The sequence below is a fragment of the Primulina huaijiensis genome, chromosome 1 (assembly GCF_012295235.1).
Source record: "Primulina huaijiensis isolate GDHJ02 chromosome 1, ASM1229523v2, whole genome shotgun sequence".
NCBI lineage: Eukaryota > Viridiplantae > Streptophyta > Magnoliopsida > Lamiales > Gesneriaceae > Primulina > Primulina huaijiensis.
Genome location: NC_133306.1, coordinates 17,130,168 through 17,154,979, shown reverse-complemented (window position 1 = coordinate 17,154,979; position 24,812 = coordinate 17,130,168). Strand labels below are relative to the sequence as shown.

The following is a 24,812-nucleotide window of genomic DNA, read 5'->3' as shown; positions in this document are numbered from 1 at the left end:
AAAAAAAGAAAGCTATTTTTACTGTAAATAGACCAATTCAAGAGCCTACTAATTTTTTTTGGTAAATTCTTTCATTTAGGCTTTTTGTATTTTTTTTTGTTTTTGTTAAATTTTTGTTGTGAGTATATAAAAACTTGAACTTGAAGGCGTTTCTTTATTCTTTTTCTTTTATTTTTTGTATGAAATAGAATTCCATTGAACTTGTTAGTCCTTATTGTTTGATTGTTTGTATCACACTTTATCATTGTCTCTAGATCTTTTTACTTATTTTGGTCAATATCTAGTAAAATGTATGTGCTTGTTTGCTTCTTATCACCGTATACTTTATATCTTATGCATACTCAAGTAATACTTACAATGGGAGATTCACAAGCAAAATATATTGTGTGGACGACTGAAGAGAGTAATGAATTGCTAAAAATCATGGTTGATGCCGCAATGCGAGGATGGCGTGATAAGAATGGAGTATTTTACAAGAAAACTGTGGAGAAAAAAATACTTCCTGCTCTAAACGAAAAACTTGGATGTGAAAAGACTATTACACAATATCAAAGTCGTTTAAAGTGGTTCAAACAACGATACAACAATTAATGTAAGCTTATACGTCATAACTCTGGTTTTGGATGGGATTCCGTGACAAAGAAATTAACTGCTAAAGATGAAGTATGGGATGATTATTTCAAGGTAAAAGTCTTTGAGTTAAAATAATAAATTTATATTTATAATTAGAATCATAACTAGTTTTAACAATTGTTGTTTTTTGTTCTTTACCAGTCTCATCCTAAACATGTACATTATCGGACAGACACTTTTGAGGATTATGAAGATTTGAGAATTGCAGTCGGGACTGGAACTGCTACTGGAAAATGCTCAATTGGACTAGGAGATGATACTGATGCAAGAACATTTGATATAGAAGAAAATAAGGAAACTAATTTATTAGATGATTATGTCTTTGATTATGATAGTGGTGAATTCGTGCAAAGTGACAAACAAGAATCTTCACACCAGCTTCCATTTTTTGAGGACTCTGCTTTACCATTATCCCCTCAGCCCAGAAGTTCAGAGGTTCCACCAACTACAAAAAAACGAGATACGACTGAGTTTGAAGCAAAATCAAGTACATTCAAGAATACAGACCCAAATTATATATGTGAAATATCTCACACTCTTGAGAAGGTAGTTTCTAAGATAGAATTAATCGGGAATGCAGGTGATACTTGTTGGGATGCTATCAAAGAGGTCCCAAATTTGGATAATCGTACTCGATACAAAGTGCTTGATTTACTTAACACCAGATCAAAGAAGATGGATTTCTTGAAAATGACAATTGAAGAGCGTTTGGGATGGATAGACTATAAATTAAATATATGAGAATTTTTAGGGACATGATCAATAATGAGTTATATTGTGATTTAATTTCTGGACATATTCATTTTATTTGTTTTCTGATTGTGGATTTTTGGATTATTTATATAAATTTTGAGTTTTACATGGAATGATATTCAATAAATTCATAGACTTATTTTATTCTAATTCCTTGTCTGATATCAGGTGGTTCATTAAACTGTCATATATCAACGTACATGATGTAGAAGATCAAATGGAAGAAGAGGAATTCGAAGAAAAATTACATGAAACTTTTTGGTATTTGTTAAGGGAAATTCTTGGGATTCTCTATGTGCTAACTAAGCATATAACTACCATGAATGACGAACGTGTCCATCGTCCCTTAAATAGACGACCAATAACTTCACGTGGATACGATTATATCCATAAAATATTAAAAGAGGATCCAATAAACTTTCGAGAAATTTATAGAATGTACCCTGACGTATTTTTAAAATTGTGCAACATCCTTAGAGAAAAAACACCATTTCAAGATACAAGATATATTTGTATTGAAGAAATGCTTGCCATGTTTTTACTTGTTGTTGGTCAAAATACTTGATATTGCTTGATTCGTAAAATATTCGGTCGATCACAATACAATACTAGCCAAAACTTCAACAAAGTGTTGAGAGCATTGAATAGAATTGCAGCAGATATGATGGTCAAACCTGGATCTGAAGTTCCAGAAAAAATAAGAGAGAGTACAAGATTTTATCCTTATTTTAAAGTAAGTGATTAAATTCTTTTTAGTTGTTATTAATATAAGTACCACAATTTTTATTATGTTTTTTTTATTGTAGAATTGCATCGGGGCTATTGATGGCACTCATATTCCAGCAATAGTGTTTGGGCATGATACTAACAGTTATCGTAATCGTCACGGGACAATTTCTCAAAATGTTTTAGCAGCTTGTAACTTTGATTTAGAATTTATTTATGTGCTCAGTGGGTGGGAGGGATCTGCCCATGATTCAAACATATTGGCAGATTCTTTATCAAGAAATAACGGGCTTAAAGTGCCACAATGTATGTTTTCTGTTCTATATGCTATACATCTAAAAATTTTGTAATTTTTCAAGATTATATATGTTATTCATTGGTTACTTGATTCTACAAATAATGTTCGATAGGTAAATTTTTTTTAGTGGATTGTGGATATGCAAATAGACGTCAATTCTTGGCTCTTTTTAGAGGTGTTCGTTATCATCTCCAAGAATTCACTGGCCAAGGTCGTCACCCTAAAGATGCAAAAGAGTTGTTCAATCTTCGTCATGTCTATTTGAGAAACGTTATTGAAAGGATATTCGGTATATTTAAATCGCGGTTCAAAATATTCAAAACTGCTAATCCATTTCCATATACAACACAGGCGGAGCTTGTATTGGCTTGTGCCGGATTGCACAATTTTCTTCGAAAAGAGTGTCGGTCTGATGAATTTCCAGTTGCACCAGAGAATGAAGTTCCACAACCTTCATCAGAACAAGTTTACGAGGATAATAACTTTGATCAAATATTTGGCACTGAAGAACAACAACGAGCAAATGCAAATGCATGGAGAGATACTATAGCAAACAGAATGTGGAGTGACGTTGATCATATTCACAATAACGAACCTTAGATTTCTTTTCATAAAAAACTGCTTATAATAAAATCTAATTTTTTTTAAAATCTTTACCTGATAAACTTGACCACACGCTACGACGTGGTTCACAATTTTTAGAACATCGGTCTTCATACTTATCTAAGAATTATTTTTTTATATTTAATCACAAAAAATGTATATTGGTAGTTTAGCAATTTATTTATAAACTTTTTAGGCCTTTTATCATACTCTCCTTTTATTTTAGTTGTTATCTAAAATAACAACTAAAATAAAAAAGAGATGATTTTTAGATGTTATTTTAGTTGTTATAAAAAGGAATGATTGAAATAGAAATATAATATATAATTATAAAATAATATTATGTTTGGTATGATGGATAAGAATGAGATAATTAATAATTTTTTGATGAATTGACAAAATTGCCCTTCTATTTTTGTGTTGGCGGCGGCGGTGGTCGGCCGGTGGCGGTGGCCGGTCAGTCGGAAACGTCGGCGGTCGGCCGAAAGCGGTGGCGGCGGTCGGCGGTTGTCGACCGGAAGTGGCGTCGGTGGTCGGCCGGAAGCGGCGGGAGGTTGGCCGAAAGCGGCGGCGGCGGTTGTCGGCAGTTGGCCGAAAGCGGCGCCGGTGACGGTCAGCCTTTGGCAGGAGTTGCCGGTGGGCGGTCGGTGGAAGGAAGTGGTGGTGAGTTTGGATTTAAGAGAAGGGTAAAAATGGAAAAATATGATGGATTAAGAGTGGGATAAATAATCCTAGGGGGTGAGGAGGTATTATTTTAACCTACCTAATATAACCTAATCATTCATAGGAGGGGTTGACTTGGTTAAATAAAAAACGTACCAAACGAGTGATTAGGTGGGTTAAAAAAAATAAACCCACCTAATCAAGGCAACCAAACACTGCCTTAGTAAAACAATAATACGACACTGCTTGGAAAATATATAAGTACAACTAGCTTGACACACAATAAGTTCAACTTTGCTCGGCAAATACATAAGCTCGATCAGCTTGACACGACTCAAGCCCAACATTGCTTGGAAAATACATAAGCCCGACTAACTAGGTGGGTAGAGAATATCTCTGGTACTCATGACAAATATTTAATACGATTCGAGTAGGATCCCTGCTTGAGAACGAAGTTTATTACTTATTAAAAATTCCTGAATTTTGCTTAATTTTGATTGCTCCTAGGGTTATACCCAGCTCAGCACAAAGTTTATTACTTAATAAAATTCCTTACATTTTACTTAAATTTGATTGTTGCTCGAGTGCATACATTGCTTAAGCACAAAGTTTATTACTTATTAAAATTCCTACATTTTACTTAGGAACACAAAGTTGATCTAGATATCGAACTATGCCACCCTTCTCCGGATACAGCTTCTGACCCTTAGATTTGTTTCTCAGTCTCCATTTTCATAATTGCTCATCGGAAGACTGAACTTCGCGGATTCTATCCCTCAGGGTCTACTGAACTGTCATAGTAGAAAGATTATGAACCTCGCTCCTAGCATACACTGCAAGCTCAAATCACTGAAGTATGTTGGAACATTTCATGTTCACAATCTTGATTGATTTTGATGTTAAAAAAACTTGTTATTTTGTTTCTAATGATTTACCTAAGTGCGCAGCAGCTGAATCAAAACTGAAGCTAGATGCAAAACTGAAAGCGCCAACTGATCGCATGAACTGAACCAATTCAACTGTTGTATCATAGACCAGTTCAACTGATTGTCCAGCTGATAGGTGGTTCAGCAGAAGGTCTTCAGAAGTCTGGCCAGCTGATGAAGAGTTCAACTAATGAAGAGCCTAGCTGACCAATTCAAATGAATCTGTGAAATCAGTTCAGATGACGAGCTAACTGATTTCATCTCATCAGAACAAGACCAGTTCGACTGACCAGTTCAGAACATCAGTTAGGACCCGATCAGTTTGCAAACGATGAGCTTATCTTATGGAATCCAGCTGTGCACAAAGGTACAAAAGCAACTGTACTATCAACCGTACAGTTAAAGACGTTGCAGCAGAGCATAAAAGACAAAAAGTTCCGGACGCAAATTCGAGGAATGAATTCAAACTGCAACGAATTCATTTGATGAGTTTTGGAGTACGATCTCAGTGTATTTATAAATATAAGACCAAGACCATCAACAAAGGGACTCTCTGAAAAACTCTCTCGGAGCAGATATAGAAGATATTCAGAAGAGAGAAGGGCACGCTCAACGCGTATCAGCTTATTAGAAGCAATAAGCCCAGTTGTGAGGGAACACTTCAACGTGTTATCAGCTTAGATTAGAAGCATATTTCCTCAGTGTGTGAGAACACTTTCGTGTTGTATTCAGATATAAGTTCTCACACAGACACACCACCACTCAAATATAGTCTTGCACAAAGACGTAAAACTTATGTATGTAGTCTTTGACACACAGACATTAAACAAGTGTTGGCTGGGAGGTGCTACCTTCAATCTAGTATAGTAGTTCAGTTAGGCAGTGGGTAAGTCCTAAGCTGGGTGGGTTTGTACAAGGTGTTGTATAAATCAAAGTCTTCTAGTGAATCCTACCCGAGGAGGTAGAAGGGGTGACGTAGGAGCAGTTGAAGTCTCCAAACATTCATAAACATATCTTGTGTCCTTTAACTGTTTAACTTTTGTTTTCAACTGATTTGATCGGTTAGAGCATCTGTCAGTTCAGTTGTCACCATAACTGAACTGATATGTGTCACAACTGATTCCCCTATTTTCAGTTATTCAGTTGCACACTATATAAAATTCATCAGTTTTTATTAACGAATGATTACTTTGAGTGTTTTTTGCTTGATTCTTAATCAAACTCGATTTAATTCATTGGTGTATATATTTTTAGAACACGAGATATTGCACCTCATTGATTTATTGTGTTGAAAGCATCTCAAAGGTGCCGAGCACACGATCCTTCGAAATGGCATTGAATCTCGTGATAGTTCTTCGCAATCCCACTACAAAATCCATCGTGATATTTTCCCATTTCCACTCGAGAATAGGGAGTGGCTTAAGCTTCGCGGCTGGCCTCTGGTGTTCTACCTTAACTTGCTGGCATGTCAAAAACTCAGACACAAAATGCAGGATGTCTCATTTCATGCTCGGCCACCAATATAGCGACTGCAAATCCTTATACATCTTTGCATTTCAAAGATGAAAGGAGTACGGAGTATTATGGGCTTCTTTCGTAACAACTTCTCTCAGTGAATCACCACAAAGAACCCAAAGTCTATCTCAATATCGAACTATGCCATCCTTCGCCGAATACAGCTTCTGACCCTTAGATTCGTCTCTCAGTCTCTATTTCAATAATTGCTCATCAGAAAACCGACCTTCGCGAATTCTATCCCTCATGGTCGACTGAACTGTAATTGTAGAAAGATTATGAGCCTCGCTCCTAGAATACACTGCAAGCTCGAATAACTAATCTCAGCTTGCAATGGTCTTTGAATTGTTAATTGAGCGATAACAGTTGTCTTTCCACTCAAAGCATCCGCGACCACGTTAGCCTTCCCCGGATGGTAGCTAATATCTCAGTCGTAATTCTTCGCCAGCTCTAACCATCTCTATTGCCTCATATTCAACTCTTTCTAGGTAAATAAGTACTTCAAGCTTTTATGATAATGAAAATCTTGCACTTTTCCCTATATAAGTAATGTCTCCAGACCTTTAGAGCAAATACTATTGTGCAAGCTTGAGGTCATGAGTGGGATAATTCATTTCATGAACCTTAAGATGTTTAGACGCATATGCTATCACTCGATCATTCTGCATTAGATCTGTGCCTAACCAAGCTTCGAAACGTCTGTATAGAGATCATACTCTCCTTGCCATGATGGCATCGATAGAACTGATGCTGAAGTCAAAGCTTGCTTCAGGTTCTCAAAAATCTCCTAGCAGTTTGATCCTCAAATAAACTTCGCACATTTTTCATCAATGCTAGTTTTAGGTTTGGTTTGACGTTTACGATTTGTGACTGTTACTACACTTCTGAGTTTTGATTTACTTGAGGAGAATAGAATAGCTCAGTCAGCACTTAAGAAATTGGCACTGTACCCGAATCAACTCTATCGAAAATTCCACCTCTCGGTCTAGTGGAATGCAAGAAACGTCCTCAGAAAAAACACTAGGAAAGTCTCTGGCAACCTCAACATCCTATAGCTTCTGACTGTCCGAAACAGGTACTGAGATAACACTCGCTAGATAAGCTTGCCAGCCTCGTCTTATATTTTTCCTCGCACAGATACATGAGATAATGTGAAGCATATGCTTCTTCCTTGTTGTCTCAAAGACAAAAGATTTCTCTCTGGGCTGTATAATAGATATCGACCTCTGTCTGAAATCTATCGAAGCTCCATTCAAATATAGCCAATCCATGACAAGAATGATGTCAAACTCTTGGCATCGGGAGTACGATGATATCTGCCTGAACCGCATTCTTCAGCAAACGAGACTCCAGATTCCTTACAATGCTCGTGGTAACCATCTGATCACCAGAAAGAATAGAAACTCTAAGTCCAAATCCAAATCCTCGGGTATAATCTTCAGTCGCTTGACAAACGTCTCAGATATAAATGAGTGTATAGCTCCTGAATCTAGCAATGCATAAGTAGCTACACCTGAAATAAATATATTTTTCTGCGACAAATATAATATCAAATCCAATCGAGTCGAAAACTTAAAGAATTTATATCATTAATCACCCAAAATTCTTGAAAATTACCACACTTCATCCTTAATAAATCTCGAAATGCACCAATAACCCAAAATAAGTTTCAAAAATTTAATTTCAGCCCCTTAAAGTTTCGAAATTCTTCAATTTGGCCCTTAAAATTTTGAATATTGCATCGTTTTCCCAATAAATTTCGAACTTAATCAATTTAGGCCCTATCTTCTCTAAATTCATTGTTTTGATCCCAAAAATTCTAGAAATTATGGAAATAGCCTTTGATTTTCTAGAACTCGCAAAATAACCCCTGAACTTGTCAAACTTTGCAATTTAGACCCTGAATTTTCGAAAATTCCATATTTTCACTTGGAAATTTTGGTCACCTCAATTTCCGTTCCTGGACTTCTTAAAATTACCGATTAACCCTTGAATTCTCAGCCTTGTGCATTTAAACCCTCAAGGTCTCGGTTTTTGCACTTTAGCCCCTCTAATTCTCGATTTAAGCAATGCAATCCTCAAGAGTATCAGCTTGCCTTATCAGTACTATGTGCGCATCTAGGAGACATTATATCTGAACGTATTTCAAATTCTAACGTAACCAACATGAAATTAAATCTAAGATTCTAACGATTTAGCTTATAAGAACCATTTATCGATCACCTTAAACATAAATGCCAATTATCGATCAACTTAAACATAAATGCCAATTAACTTTCAAAGGCATATAAACATGTAACTTAAGCATATAATCATGGAAACATGCAGGTGCCATCATTAAAATCATTTAAACTTATTGATTTGAGGCTTGACGACTGAGCTTTTTGGAACTGACGGTAGCACAACTCTTTACAAGAACATTGCTCTGATACCAATTGAAACGTTTCTAACTCGTTTTTCTTCAAAATATACTAATTTTTTTTTTCTAAAATCCTTAGGCTTCGGCCGAACACACACGCACACACATATACATATATACTTTTTGCACCATTAAAATAAATCAACATTTATTTTACTCAAAACTCAGAAGTGTAGTAACAGTCACAAATCGTAAACGTCAAACCAAACCTAAAACTAGCATTTTTTTAAAAATAGCATAAACTTCATAATCCTTTCAAAAACCCCTCTTACTTCCGAAAATCATCAAAAAATTTTAAGTATTGTAAAATCAATAATTGTGCGGAAAATTAGAAATGCATATGTCCTCGGGTTAGTGCACAATCCGCTCAGCCAGTTCAGTCATTCAACCCTCTTATCTCAACATCAAAATCCTCACCTGCATCATTCACACCTAGTGAGTCTATTGACTCAGCAAAGCCTTAACCATAGTAACAAGTAATACGTATACATCCACACGAAACAATGAAAATACTTTTAATAAATATAGCTTTATCATGACATGTATAAGCTTAAACATTTTCTTTCATCATATACTTTTCCTTTCACCATAAACTTTTCCTTTCATCATAAACATATACATATACATTTTCGTTTGGGTGAAATCTGTTCGTTAATTGTGACTATCCTTTCATCTTTAGGTCGATTGATCGATCTCAGTTGTAACCATAATACCAAGCGGCGGGGCAACATTAACAACTTTTTGGTTCTGTGTATTGGCCTAAGTTGGCGATTACACCAACAACCACTTTTCCGTTAGTGGGTCTTGGCCTATAGAAATTCGGTATTGGGTTCCTACGGGGATTAGTCCCTCAAACGGGTTCCACTGGGCTAAGTCTCTCATGAATCCCCATTTCCTTATCATCACAATTAAGTCACTTCATTCAAAATATTTTCATTGTTTCCATCACTTTATAAAAACACATGCATATATGTCATTTTCCTTTTAAATCAAGCATGCAACACGTCTTTTATAGTTTAACATTTTTCTTCATAAAATTCCATATTGTTTCAAAATAAACATTTTAACATTCATTACAGCATTCAGGACACTGCCATGGCTCCTAACATTTTTCAGGTGTAAAATGATCGTTTTTCCCCTGAAACCCTAATTTTCCCATTTTACCCCTAGACCTTAAAGCTTCGACCCGAATCCATCCAAACTTACCATAACACCTTAAAACACACCCATAAACATTTATTAGTCGTAAACTTAGGTCCCTTCACTAAATTTGTAATTCGTTTTAAAACTTGAACTGTAGTCCTGGTTTTAACATGAATCACCCCGAACCTTAACCAAATTTTACCAAAATTTAACCATAGCTTACTAACACCTAACCAACCCTTTTTCAACCAAATTCAAGCCTTACCTTCGGGAAAGCCTAGACAACCTACTGAATTTTCTGCACCCTTTTAACTAAACCCTAGGCCTAACCATCCACCAGTTCATTCAAGCCTAGCCCTTAACCGACGTGTCAAGACCCTATGCAACCTTCCTATGACAAAGACTGAATCCTTAGGACCCTACTAGACCAATCTATACAGCCCATGCATGAGGACATGCAAGGTTCGATAAATTTCTTGCGCGCGGCCTTGCCTTGCGCGGCCAACTGTGCGCTGCCCTTTTAGCCCTTGCATCAGCCTCCCTTGGACCACCATGGTTCGTGGCTAGGACCCTCATGAGTCCTGCCCCTTGCCTTGACAGCCCCATTCACGGCCCTCTCTTTTTTTCTTTAAAACCCGAATGCCCTAGCCCCTATTGTCCCCAAAAGCTGCAACCCCTTTCATCCTACTTTTCCAGCCCTTAACCTGTTAGATTAGGTGTCTATCGAGCCAAGTGTTGGTCGAGTGTTCATATTGAAACTCTATGTATAAACAATCTTTTTTTTAATAATGTTTGAAATTATTGTTTTGGCACATCTTTATCTGTATACCCATGTTTGTTGCATAGATAAACTCCTTGAATATACAATAATAGAAAGAATATGAGATGTTCATATGATGAACAACATGAAACTCATATTTGAAATACTGTATATTCTAAACAGTTTCTAATCGATTCAGCCACCACTAAGAAGGATAAGGCCGCTCGAGTTTGAGACTAGTATCTGCGATGTGAGTACCATGTTTCATTGGTAGGGGACATTGTGATGTTCGAGCATGCAGATAGGTGATCCTTGTAGAGCTCACTAAACAACACTATATAAAAGAATTTACAAGTGGTTCTCACTTATCGAGTGGAAACGTTCTAGTTTATGGTTGTACACCATTAGTTCTTATGACTCTATATGCTAGCATTGTACTTTGACTTGTTTATCGACTCATATGGGGTCATCAGGTGGCAAGGTTGGGTGTTTGTCAAAACATATATGAGTCTATGCATTGAAGTCGGGGATTCACCGATTACCTTCGGGTATAGATATCCTATGTGATCTCATGTGTATATAGTGTGAAATCTCTGATCAGAGTGTTGGTGATAACTAAGAAATGGGTTTCTTAGATTACACCGACGATGCAACTATGACATGACACATAGTATCGATTCTTTGACGACTCTTGATATACCAATAGTTGTCGAATCGGTCGGGATATATGAAATGAAGGGACCGTACTGTACATTAACCATAATGGAATGGTTCTTGCAGGCACTATCATTTAATACCTACGGAATCATGTAAGCGATGCTGCTAGGCGTTTAACATGATTGGTTGGGTACTATCAGACTTGAGTTCTGATATTCTTATTATCAAAGAGTTGATAAGTAAGAAGGGAGCAACTGTGGTATACTCATATAAGGACATGTTTATTCCCGAATCACATAGAGATGTGAACCCACTGCTAGTTGTATCATTGAACCATTGAGGGTCACTCAAGTGCTAGCTTTCTAGATCTCGTTGAGAAGAAAAATAGTTAAATGTGTTGACCGGCTTATAAAGGAGTTTATAAGCGCAAAGAAAAAAAATAGAAGTGTGACTTCTATAAGAGAATTATGCGGAATGAAACTTTTAATTTATGGAAGTGTTCCTAAATTAAAATTTGGACCAATTAAATAATGTATTTTGAAATTGTGATTTTCAGAAACATTATTATGGTCTTAATTAAATTAATTCAATAGCTAGTATTGTACTTTGACTTGTTTATCGACTCATATGGGGTCATCAGGTGGCAAGGTTGGGTGTTTGTCAAAACATATATGAGTCTATGCATTGAAGTCGGGGATTCACCGCTTACCTTCGGGTATAGATATCCTATGTGATCTCATGTGTATATAGTGTGAAATCTCTGATCAGAGTGTTGGTGATAACTAAGAAACGGGTTTCTTAGATTACACCGACGATGCAACTATGACATGACACATAGTATCGATTCTTTGACGTCTCTTGATATACCAATAGTTGTCGAATCGGTCGGGATATATGAAATGAAGGGACCGTACTGTACATTAACCATAATGGAATGGTTCTTGCAGGCACTATCATTTAATACCTACGGAATCATGTAAGCGATGCTGCTAGGCGTTTAACATGATTGGTTGGGTACTATCAGACTTGAGTTCTGATATTCTTATTATCAAGGAGTTGATAAGTAAGAAGGGAGCAACTGTGGTATACTCATATAAGGATATGTTTATTCCCGAATCACATAGAAATGTGAACCCACTGCTAGTTGTATCATTGAACTATTGAGGGTCACTCAAGTGCTAGTTTTCTAGATCTCGTTGAGAAGAAAAATAGTTCAATGTGTTGACCGGCTTATAAAGGAGTTTATAAGCGCAAAGAAAAAATAGAAGTGTGACTTCTATAAGAGAATTATGGGGAATGTAACTTTTAATGTATGGAAGTGTTCCTAAATTAAAATTTGGACCAAATAAATAATGTATTTTGAAATTGTGATTTTCAGAAACATTATTATGGTCTTAATTAAATTAATTCAAGAGTTGAATTAATTAAATACTAGTGAACCTAGTAGAGTCCAAATAATAATATTAATTCAAGTGTTGAATTAATTAAATAACATTGGGTCTTGTAGAGCCCGAATGGAAATATTTATTTAACTAGTGGGCTTGTATAAATTCAAGTAATATTTAATTGATCTCAAATGTGTCTGAGATATTAAAATATTAGTCCATGGGCCTTGTGCATGTTTTTTTGACCTAAACACATGCATGAGGAGGTGAAGAGTTGGGAGACAACTTTTTCAATAAACAAGACATGTCTCTCACATGAACTTTAACTTTTTCAAGCACTAAGAAAATTTCTTCCCTTCTCTCCTCCAAGCTAGTGGCCGAAACTTCACACCCCAAAATTCTCTCAATTTTGCTTCATCATTTTGATGATGAGAGCATAAACTTCTCAAAGAAAAATGCTCTAATATTTCTAGTGCAATTGTAGAGTGGATCTTTAAAGTAAGTGGTGGACCTAATTTGAAAGAAAGAATCCTCTTGAGCAAGGTGTGCTCTTGGAAGCTTGTAGATTGGGTCAACCTTCAAGAACTAAGTTGTTTATAACTTAGTTGGAGCCAATAATCAATCCTTGTGAGTGATAGGTAAAACCCTAAACACACAATGTATGATTTTGTGTTTGTTATTTGCTACACATCTAGTGGGGTGTTCGCTTTTTCTATTGAAAATATGATTTTTGAAAATTCCGTTGCGTATCGGGACACCCATAACCAATCCCCTTTCATAACCATGCATTTAGGGACCCTTAAACCTTCTTAAAATCAACTCTTCTAATAGCCATAACCTAGCAGCACATTTGTGCATCAATACCATGAATTATGAAGCATGAAAATACAAGTTTTAACATTTGTATGCAATAAAAACGAAACCAATATGATGCTTATTAGATTTTTCATGCAAGAACACATATTCACACATAATATGGTATGAACGATGATAAAAGATGGAATAAAGCGTGCCTTAGCGTGATCCACGCACGAAGATTCAGTTCTAGACGTGAAGGGAGGTTGCCCGAGAGATGGGGAAGATCTTGCTGTGTTTTAACCTCAAAATCCACGTGAATTGCTTCCAACACGTGTGGTGTGTGTTGTGTGTTGCTATGGAGAAACCCTAGGTTTTTTTTGGTGGTATGAAGTGTTTTGTGGTTTAGAAACTCCATCTTTTGATATAAATAATTGGTAAAAAGCTAGGCCCGATAACCTTGATATCATAGGCCCATTATAATATAGGAATGATATCTCGTTTGGGAAAGTTTTCGAAAATACTAACTGAGCCTCCAAAAAGTCCTCGTTTTCTTCAAAAATCGATTACCGGTTTAAAATACGACCCGGCATGTAAAAACATCTCAAAAAACACCATATTTGAAAATTATACATTTAGTATACAATATATTATATAATTAAATATAATCATTTAAGAAAAATATTTTTCCATTACAGTCCCCGGTCTCCGTTCATCGTTCGTATCTCGAATAACTTTTAAAACACAATTTTATGCATTTTAATAGAAAACTATATTTTAAACATGTAAATATGCCTACCATATTTAATCAATGCAATTAAAATAATTTAACTAAGCATTTTCCATTTTTCCTAGCTTTTCAGTTGGATTACGTTATCCTATTTCGGACCTTACAGGATTTTTTTTGTTTTTATATGTTGATGACATCTTACTTACTAACAACGATATAGAGTTGTTGTAAAACACCAAAAGATATTTAGCTAAGAATTTTGATATCAAAGATCTTGGTGACGCATCTTTTGTACTGGCTATCCAGTTACATCGAGATCGTTCTCAAGATATTCATGGATCATCTCAAAAAATGCTATATCTAGAAAGTTCTCAAGTAATATGCGATGCAAGATTGTAAACCAACGGATTCCCCTGTGGCTAAGGGAGACAAATATAATTTCAAACAATGTCTCCAGAATGATTTTGATGAGAAGGAAATGCAGAAGATTCCCTATACATCTATGACGAACTGTGTCTTAAAATACTACTATTTTAATATTTGCGAAAAAAATTAAAATTTTATTGCTAAATAATTTATTATAAATATAACTCGTAAAATAAATTAATGGTCAACACGCATTCTGAAGTAAAATTAATATTAAAACTCCATCATTTTAAATACCACAACCATTAAATCCAAATTAAACATCCACCATAATTTGAAAAAGTCTAACATGATATAAAAATTTCAGCATCACCACAGCCCTTAGACTGGATGTCCACTCCATAACATAACATAATTCATCCGAAGAGGTTGGAGAGGTCCCCGGACACGTTCTCTGATTTCTAAACCTGTAACATAATTTGGCCACAAGAAAAATCGCATAACTCAAAAATAATTATTTTGCACGTCATACATGCTTACGAATATCATGAACCTCGTGGGATCGTCCTTGGACATGCTACCATAACATACTAAAATTTATATCCAAATAGCCCCTAAAGTGCATTCTGACACTTACGACTCCCGAATTAAATAGAACAACTTCGGACATACCAATTGACTCGGGACTTGACCCATATATAAAAAAAATCATAAAATACTGCCCAAGGCCCTAAACAAGACATGAACCATAACCAAACCCCATACCATGTACAACGAACCATGAAGACGCAAGCTGCCCAAGTAGTGACACTATGGCACTTATACGTTCCGTACGACTTCTGATAGGCTCATAATAGTTCGCATTTTTGTTTTCATATCTCTCATTGTTACCACTTTCAACGTGCTTAATTGACACATTTTTGGGTGATTTTATTGTAAGAGGAAGTTTTTTGCCCTTGCGATAAATATGGGCTAAAAATTGTGATTTTATATCACAATTAAAGTTGACGATATGATCTTAGTAGAAAATGTGAAGCATAAAAATTCAGAAGTGGTTTTTGGACAAGGCGTGATCATGCCTTGTGACTACTCCTCGGCTGCCTAGTGAGGATTGAGGAATTTTCATATCAAGAAATAAATAAAAGATAGAGTTTTTTCCTTAAAAAAAACTCTATATTCTTAGTGGATATTTCCTAATATCTTTTAGATTTTAGTGATTAGCTTATAATTATTGTGCTTTTATATTTTTGGACCCAAAATTTCCTTTTTAACTACACAACTCACGTGGGAGGCGGCTGATTTTACAAAAGAAAAAATTCTTCCAACCTTCTCAAAAAGAAAACTCACGTGAAAGAAGAAGAAGAAGAAAAGGGCTCAAGGATTTTCTCTCCCCAATTTTCTCCACGATTCTAGTACTTTTCCTTTATTTATTTATTTTTATGGAGATTCTAAACCGAGCCTTGCTTCGCTAATTTCCTAGTCTGGTTTAAGAGATGTTTTTACTGTTTAATTTATCACTGCCAGATATTAGTTCTTATATTTAATATGCATGTTATTCCAAGTATTTGTCGATTTATGATTTAATTCTATGAATATTGTATATCAATTAATCTGATATTTTAATTCGATATATGATTTTCTATTGCTAACCATGAATTCAGTGATCCGTAACTGTCATGAATGATCGGTACATGAGTATCATAGATTAGATGTGTTTTGCTATCATAATATATTTAATCTAAATAAATCAACAAAACTGGATTTATCAATTGCAGCTATATTGGTTGTTATATTTCAGGATTAACTGTTTTTATAAATCTAAAAGCTATCATTAATTAATATGGAACACTGTGAGAACCCGGAATTTTACGATCCACGACAAATCAAGTAAGTAATACGAACTTGAAGTTTAACCCAAACTAAGCTCTAAAATTTTCGTTCCAACTAGATAACTCGAATATTAACTTAGATTTCAACTAACTTAACTCGAAGAAATGACTTCAAAGCTCGGAGATTAACTCAACGAGAGGCCAAGCTGGAAGTAACTGCATCCATCGAAGTACTGCCACGAGAGGAATAAAACCCCAGCTCAAGGACTCGATCCTTCAGCTCGAAGCAGCTCAACCATTCTTGTCCTAACAAGAACAAAAAAGGAGCTACAAGATGAGCCAAGGAATTGGACAAACTTATTATGCAAGAAGCAACCTTTGAGATAACCAAGGATGAAACTAAGAGATTAGCTAAAGGTTAAGACACATTAATGATGCAAGAAATAACCCTTTAGAAAATCAAGATGACATTAAAGAGCACATGAGATTTTGAACCTCAGTCATGACTAACCTTGGAAGTTTGGACTACAATTAAGTCTTTTCTTCGAGCCCAAGTGGTCGACCAAGGGCTAGGTGAAAGCACTAGAATTTTCTATAAATACCACGTAGTCACATGCAAAAATGCACTTCAAAAATCCCTAAAAAAACTCTCCAAAATTTTTTGCCCTCTCCTCACCCTTCAAGCATTCGGCCGAACTCAAGCAAAGGAGAAGAAGAAAAGTTCGTGCAGTCCGGAGTTGCAATACTGCGTTGAAGTGCTGCCCAATCAACGACAGTATTTGCTAAAGTCACGCCGAAGTGCTGCCCGAATTTTTTTTTGAAAGAAAGCTTCGTACAAAAATCTACAAATTGTAAGTGGACTTTTGATTAAGTATTTGTTTCTATTTTAAACTTTGATATCAATAATATGACATGCATGTATGTGTGTCCTAATTTTCGAAAATGTCAGTCTGTTTTTTTTAAAATCTTGATCGATTATGTGTTCTCTTTTATGATTCGAAATTCTTGGTTCCGCTGTGTCTGTATGAATAACTCTGAAATCTGAATATCTGAAAACTTCTGTCTGTTACTTTTGAATTCTGTTGCACTGTTACGATTTGAATTTGAAATGGGACGAGAATTGTAGTTCTGTTCTGGCCCCCATTGGTAGGTATAAAATCATGTTCTGTTCTGGCCCCATTGGTGGGTATAAAACTATGTTCTGGCCCCCATTGGTGGGTATAAAACCATGTTCTGGCCTCACCCCTCCGAGGACTAACATATTGGGGACAATTTGACCATGGAAATGAGATGAGTAACAGTGTGTTTTGTCTGCTCTGAAATGATCTGGATTGTTTCTGTTCTGTTCTGAATCATTTGATAAGCTCCGTCTTTTATTCGCTTCGTTTCTGTTGTGTCAAGTCAAGAATATTGAGTTTTGAAAGTATGTTAAAAGAAAATTTTAAAGAATTAAGTTCTATATGTATCTTTAGAATCGATCGACTCCCACTTGCTGAGTGTTTCCAAAAACAGTCACCCCTTACAAATTTCAGATAAAAATGAAGAACAAATGAACGAGGAGGAGCAAGAAGCGTTTTGGGGATGGTGATCAGAATTCGAGAAATCAAGAAATTGTATTCCTTTTTGTTTAGCTTCTGAAAAACTCTGATGTAAAAGTTTATTTCCTTGTCATCGTAAGACAATAAATTATTTATGAAAAAGACTGGTTTGATTTGATACGAGGCTTTATTGTTTTCAATGTAATTGTTAAACAATGCCAGATGTCACCGATGCTTCGGACTCGGGGCGTGACAAACACTATCGTGCCCAGTTGGTTATTGATAAGTTTTGACGGGATGCTGGGATCGGTCAATTAATTTAGGAAAGCACAAGAATTTTAGCGGCCATCCATATAATTCTAAGGTTAATTGCTTGGAACAACTCGAATAAATTATTTGTTAGCCGATGAACAGTGATATAATTAAATAGTAGAACTCTCTTGAATCATATCTTTCTCATATTAAATCATTCAATTTATTCTAGTTGATTAATTATCATTTAAATTTATTATTTTCCTTATTTGGACAAATTTAGTTTAGTATTTTATTAAATTCGTATCCAAAAATCCCCCCTTTTTATTTGTATTTTTCATCAAAAGAAATCATCCCACGTTTCCTGTGGATTCGACCCTGCTCACCATTACACTAATTTTATTTAGAGAGTAGGAATTAAAGTTTGTTGTCTCAATGACATCGTACCAAATTTTGGCGCCGTTGCCGAGGAACAATGCAAGGTTAGTTTCTTTCGAGTTTAGTTATTTTATTTTATTTTATGCCTCGTTCTTCTCGTACAAATGAACTAGAATATATTCCAGAAATCGAGAAGACAACTAGAAGATTGAGAAAAGAAGCAAGGCTATGGGGTAAACAACCATCATCATCATCATCATCATCATCTCCTGGTTTAAACATATCATTGGAGTCAACTGACACTTTAAGAGAATCCGATCTTGATCTCAACACTGAAAGGAGTGAGAGTGACGAAGAAGTAATGGCAGAACCAATTCAAAGAACCCTCAGGGAGTTAGCTAATCTTAATGTTATTCAGCAGCCATTATGCATTCAATTCCCTACTACTAAAGCTACTTTTGAATTAAAATCAGGTTTGATTCATTTATTGACTACTTTCCGTGGTCTTGCAGGTGAAGATCCTCAAAAACATCTGAAAATGTTTCATATTGTGTGCACAGCCATGAAACCACAATGGATTACTAAGGAGCGAATCTCATTGCGAGCTTTTCCATTCTCTTTAGCCGACAAAGATAAGGATTGGCTCTATTACTTGCCCTCTAGAACGATAACGACTATGGACAATATGAAACAACAATTTTTGGAGAAGTTCTTCCCAGCTTCACGACCAGCAAATATTAGGAAGGACATTTGTGGAATTTGACAGCTGTAAGGGGAGAATTTATATGAATATTGAGAGAGATTTAAGAAATTATGTGCCAGTTGTCCTCAACATCAGATTTCAGAACAACTTATAGTACAATATTTCTACGAGGGTCTATCACTTTTCGATAGGAACATTATTGACGCTGCAAGTAGAGGTGCATTGGTAAACAAAACACCTCAAGAGGCACGAGCTCTAATCTCCAACATGGCTTCCAATGCACAACAGTTTGGGAATAGGCAAGATAACCCCCCACGACAAGTTAATGAGGTAAGCGCTAATCCCATCGATCAAAAGTTAGATTCTTTGACAATTCTTTTTGAAAAGTTGGTTGTAGGACAGGTACAACATGCCAAAGCTTGTGGTTTATGTGCTATTGTTGGACATTCAACGGATATGTGCCCTACATTACAAGAAGATCTCACTCAACAAGTTAATGCAATCGACGGATTTCCTGGACAACCTCAGCACCGATACAATCCATATTCTAATAGCTTCAATCCAGAATGGAAAGATCGCCCGAATTTCAGCTATAGGAATCAAGGAGGTCAACAAGGATATCCACAACAAATTTTCACAAACACCCATCACATGCGCAAGCCTCTAACTAAGGTATGCCCCTAGATGAAATTGTGAAGGCCTTAGCTGAGAACACTCAAAAATTTCAACAGGAAACGAGGGCTAGCATTCAGAATTTGAGTACTCAAATAGGACAGTTGGCGACCGCAATTCACAAGTTGGAAGCACAAAATTTAATTAATCTACCTTCTCGTACAGTGATGAATCCAAGGGAGAATGTGAGTGAAATTATTTTGAGAAATTGTAAAGAATTTGAGGTTCAAGAAATTGGGGTACAAGAATCAGCCAAGAGAAATGAAGAGAATGAGATAAAATTTGAGGATAAAATAATCAATAAAGATGATGCTCCGAAAGGTAAGTTTTCTCCTGTATTTAAGTATAAACCTATTCCCGCATTCCCTCTTGCATTGAATAGGAAATATGAAAGTATTAAGGAGTTGAATGACACTTTTCGTAGAGGCGAGGTAAATATTCCTTCATTAGATGCTATTAACCCAGTACCTCGTTGTGCTGAATTTTTAAAAGAATTGTGTACTACAAAAAAGAGACATAAGTTGAAGGGGTGTGAAAAGGAAAAGGTAGGAGAACATGTTTCTGCTGTTATTCAAAAAACTATACCTATCAAATGCAGTGATCCAGGTACGTTTTCTATCCCTTGTACTATTGGCGATACAAGACTTGAAAAGGCTATGTTGTATTTGGGTGCTTCTATCAATGTCATGCCTGATTATGTTTATAATTATTTGGAACTTGGACCTCTGAATAAAACCGGCATTGTGATTCAGTTGGCTGATAAGTCCACTGTTTATCCTAAAGGTTTAATTGAAGATGTTCTTGTGAAAGTTGACAATTTTGTTTTTCCGACTGACTTTTATGTGCTTGACATGGAAAATGAAGATTTCAATAGTAAAATTTTGCTAGGAAGACCATTTTTGAAAACTTCAAAATCTTTCATAGATGTTAATAGTGGTTCCCTTACTACGGAATTTGATGGTGAGATTGCTAAGTTTAATATTTATGATACCATGAAATATCCACTTGGTGAAAGTACTGTTAATACTATATATGTCACTGAACACTTGTCACAAGAAAGTTCAAAAAGTGTTGATAAGATTGATTTAGAGGAGATTATTGAAAGACCTGTTGAAAATTCTCATACTAGATTTTCTCTCTCTGATTCGCAGACATCGAAAATTGAGCAAAAACTCCCTCTAGATCAACCCAAGCATGTACTCAAGAAAAATGGAAGAAATATTCAAGGGATATGGATTTTCAAGAAATTCAAAGAAAACAGGCACATGCTGAAATTCGCTATGAAAATACTCAAGTGGAATAAAATGGACAAAGTGACCATCTATGAACCACCATGAGCAACAAGAAAGAATGAATGTCGAGCATAAAGACGTAAAAAAGTTGTGCTTTTGGGAGGCAACCCAAATTTTTTTGGTTCTTATTATTTTGAGTTTTTTCATTTTTGTTTTTGTTTTTGTTTTAAAAAAAAAAATAGTACGATTTTGTTACCATTGTGCAGAAGATGTCTTCTAACAAGGCATGACCACGCTTTATAAGAATTCCACTTCTCCAAAAGAAAAAAAGTTGCCTTACACACAGTAGATGTTTTTAACAAGGCGTGATCACGCCTTGTACGAAAACATCTCATGATTTTGAAAATTTTTGGCCTTACACGTAAAAGATATCTCTTAACAAGGCGTGATCACGTCTTGTAAGAAAACATCTTCTGATGATTGTCTCAAGGGCAAATGATAATAAAAAAATTTTAAAGAACAAAATTTACGTTTATTTTATCTAACCCTATTTGTTCTCACCCCTCATTCATCTCTTCTCAGCCGCTTCCATCAAAGTGCACGAAACACCGTCCATCCACCCCTGTTCACACAAACGATCGCACTGCCCTATGACGCCCAACAATTTTCAGGGGAGTTCTCTAACTTCCTTTGCGTTTTTACTGTCTGCATTGTGCATTTACTTTTTGTGTCATTGAGGACATTGCCACATATAGGTGTGAGAGGGGGTATATAGATTTATTTCTAGTTCAATTTCTATTTTTTTTTCATTTGTTGAATGTTTATGCGAGAAAAAAAATATAGTGAAAACAAAATGGAGAGAGAGTATGGCAGAGGAAAGTTGTTTGATCCATAAAGCATCTAGTGTTTATTCTTTATCTCTCTTATTTGAATCTTGAATGCTTTTGATGCGAGTCTATGAAAAAAAAACCTGATGTTTTCTTTGTAAGGAACTGATTTTTCGTTCTTACTACTACATTTATGGGTAGTTGCTCTGGATGATGAGTTTAAATGATAAGTGTATGGGATCTATCACACATACCCTTTTCTTTGATGAGCTTTGAGCCTATAAACAAACATTATATCATGCTCCATTTTATTTGATTTTGTGTTGATCATGCATTGTTAATTTTTCTAGAACTTGCATTGTTATACATGTCTTTGTTGACACCTTGTGATGGTTTAGAGGCATAAACAAAGTAAGGGACATTAGGTTCAAACAGTTTTCTTTCGCATCATCAGTGTCGTTCTTTTGAGCATACCATGATTCATTTACCCCTAGTGAGCCAAGTTCGAGCCTGAGCCTATTTGTTGGAAAATAACCACATTACAAACCATGATAAATCTTTTTTGTTGGTTATTCCTCTATTTGAACCTTGAATTGGAGAATCATACAAACTTTTTGCATTTAGCATCGCTTTGAGCCAAAAAAGTGCAAATTTTTAAGATCGAGTGATTTATGCTCGAAGTCGTAGTCTCAAAAACTTCTTATGCAAAAAAAAATGAAAAAAAATATATATGAAAAAAAAGAAAAAAAAGGGAGCGAGAAGGAAAATAAGAGCAACGAAGAAGAAAAAAATGCTCTTGGATGTTATAATGAGATTGAAGATATTATTGTTAGCTGAATGTAATTGTTTCTGTGGAAAGTGTGTATGTGTTCTTCAGTTCCATAAACCGTTGTAATTCATTCCTACCTGACCTCTAGGCACGGTACAACCAATTTATAGCCCTTGTTTGTGCATTTCAATTTATTCATTTGGTGGAGGATGTGATACATTTGCAAGCTTACGGTAAAAATTTTCAGTGTTTTGACATGAGAGCTCATGGATACATACCTAGACACTTACGAGTGAAATGAGCGAATCCTGTGAGGAGTGTTTGGACCATATGCATTTTAATTTCTATATATTCTAATGGAAACGATTGTTCATGATGTTGGTATGTCAGATGCTCAATAATCAAAATGTTTTGATGCATGAAAAATTTTACAAACAAGCAAACGAAGCAGAAGGAGGATAAAAAGCGAGATAATGAATTAAACTCTTTTATGCTTGAGGACAAGCATGATTTAGGTATGGGAGACTTGATAGGCTCATAATAGTTCACATTTTTATTGTCATATCTCTCATTGTTACCACTTTCAACGTGCTTAATTGACACATTTTTGGGTGATTTTATTGTAAGAGGAAGTTTTTTGCCCTTGCGATAAATATGGGCTAAAAATAGTGATTTTTTTATCACAATTAAAGTTGACGATATGATCTTAGTAGAAAATGTGAAGCATAAAAATTCAGAAGTGGTTTTTGGACAAGGCGTGATCATGCCTTGTGACTACTCCTCGGCTGCCTAGTGAGGATTGAGGAATTTTCATATCAAGAAATAAATAAAAGATAGAGTTTTTTCCTTAAAAAAAACTCTATATTCTTAGTGGATATTTCCTAATATCTTTTAGATTTTAGTGATTAGCTTATAATTATTGTGCTTTTATATTTTTGGACCCAAAATTTCCTTTTTAACTACACAACTCACGTGGGAGGCGGCTGATTTTACAAAAGAAAAAATTCTTCCAACCTTCTCCAAAAGAAAACTCACGTGAAAGAAGAAGAAGAAAAAGGCTCAAGGATTTTCTCTCTCCAATTTTCTCCACGATTCTAGTACTTTTCCTTTACTTATTTTTATGGAGATTCTAAACCGAGCCATGTTTGGCTATTTTCCTAGTCTGGTTTAAGGGTTGTTTTTACTGTTTAATTTATCACTGAGATGTATTCGTTCTTATATTTAAAGTGCATGTTATTCCAAATATTTGTCGATTTATGATTTAATTCTATGAATATTGTATATCAATTAATATGACAATTTAATTCGATATAGGATTTTCTACTGCTAACCATGAATTCAGTGATCCGTAATTGTCATGAATGATTGGTACATGAGTAGCATAGATTTGATGTGTTGTGCTATCATAATATATTTAATCTAAATAAATCAACAAAAATGGATTTATCAATTGCATCTATCTCGGTTGTTATATTTCAGGATTAACTGTTTTCACAAATATAAAATTTATCATAAATTAATATGGAACGCTATCGTGCTCAGTTGGTTATTGATAAGTTTTGACGGGATGCTGGGTTCGATCAAATAATTTAGGAAAACACAAGAATTTTAGCGGTTATCCCTACAATTCTAACGTTAATTTCTTGGAACAACTTGAATGAATTATTTGTTAGCCGATGAAGAATGATATAATTAAATAGTAGAACTCCCTTAAATAAGATATTTCTCATATTAAATTCTTCAATTTTTTCTAGTTGATTAATTATCATTTAAATTTATAGTTTTCCTCATTTGGAAAATTTTAGTTTTGTATTTAATTAAATTTATATCCAAAAATCTCCTCTTTTTATTTGTATTTTTTCTCGAAAGAAATCATCCCCCATTCTCTGTGGATTCGATCCTGCTCATCATTACACTAATTTTATTTAGAGAGTAGAAATTTAAGTTTTGTGGCTCAACGACATCGCACCAACTTCCTGTCGATTCTAACTCGAACCAAGCCCAAACCAAGCCCCAGAAGCCCGTTCCAGCCTACGTGTAAGCACAACCCCTTAAACAACCAAAAGTTGTGCCCCTAACTCGCGAACATCCTCATGCGCGCAAACTTGTAACTCACGACTCCAGCAAATCTTCCTTCCAACCAAACCCTAACCAACTCATACCAGGCTTACCCTAGGACCCTAGGACCCCACCTAGACCATAGCCATGAGCCCTGTCCAGCCAAGCCACCATCCCGACGT

General features: G+C 35.4%; 2 protein-coding genes and 1 pseudogene across 2 annotated transcripts; all 3 read left to right on the top strand.

The window, feature by feature from the left end:
• The first annotated feature begins 357 nt into the window (after nucleotides 1-357).
• LOC140971750 (uncharacterized protein At2g29880-like) lies at nucleotides 358-1,374 on the top strand. The gene is made up of 3 exons (XM_073434197.1): nucleotides 358-465; nucleotides 598-684; nucleotides 775-1,374. Exons 1-3 carry the CDS (start codon nucleotides 358-360, stop codon nucleotides 1,372-1,374), a joined length of 795 nt encoding a protein of 264 aa, XP_073290298.1.
• Nucleotides 1,375-1,827: 453 nt separating this feature from the next.
• LOC140971743 (uncharacterized) lies at nucleotides 1,828-3,010 on the top strand (annotated as a pseudogene).
• A 16,329-nt stretch (nucleotides 3,011-19,339) lies between these two features.
• On the top strand, nucleotides 19,340-21,081 carry LOC140971736 (uncharacterized). The gene is made up of 2 exons (XM_073434173.1): nucleotides 19,340-19,744; nucleotides 19,804-21,081. Exons 1-2 carry the CDS (start codon nucleotides 19,340-19,342, stop codon nucleotides 21,079-21,081), a joined length of 1,683 nt encoding a protein of 560 aa, XP_073290274.1.
• The last annotated feature ends 3,731 nt before the right edge of the window (nucleotides 21,082-24,812 follow it).

Bases quoted from the DNA above. Each gene is read 5' to 3' on its own strand.
- LOC140971750 (XM_073434197.1), top strand. From the start codon at position 358: ATGGGAGATTCACAAGCAAAATATATTGTGTGGACGACTGAAGAGAGT. The intron at 466-597 runs GTATTTTACAAG...AATTAATGTAAG, and splicing joins GATGGCGTGATAAGAATGGA to CTTATACGTCATAACTCTGG. The intron at 685-774 runs GTAAAAGTCTTT...GTTCTTTACCAG, and splicing joins TATGGGATGATTATTTCAAG to TCTCATCCTAAACATGTACA.
- LOC140971736 (XM_073434173.1), top strand. From the start codon at position 19,340: ATGGCTTCCAATGCACAACAGTTTGGGAATAGGCAAGATAACCCCCCA. The intron at 19,745-19,803 runs GTATGCCCCTAG...AAATTTCAACAG, and splicing joins TGCGCAAGCCTCTAACTAAG to GAAACGAGGGCTAGCATTCA.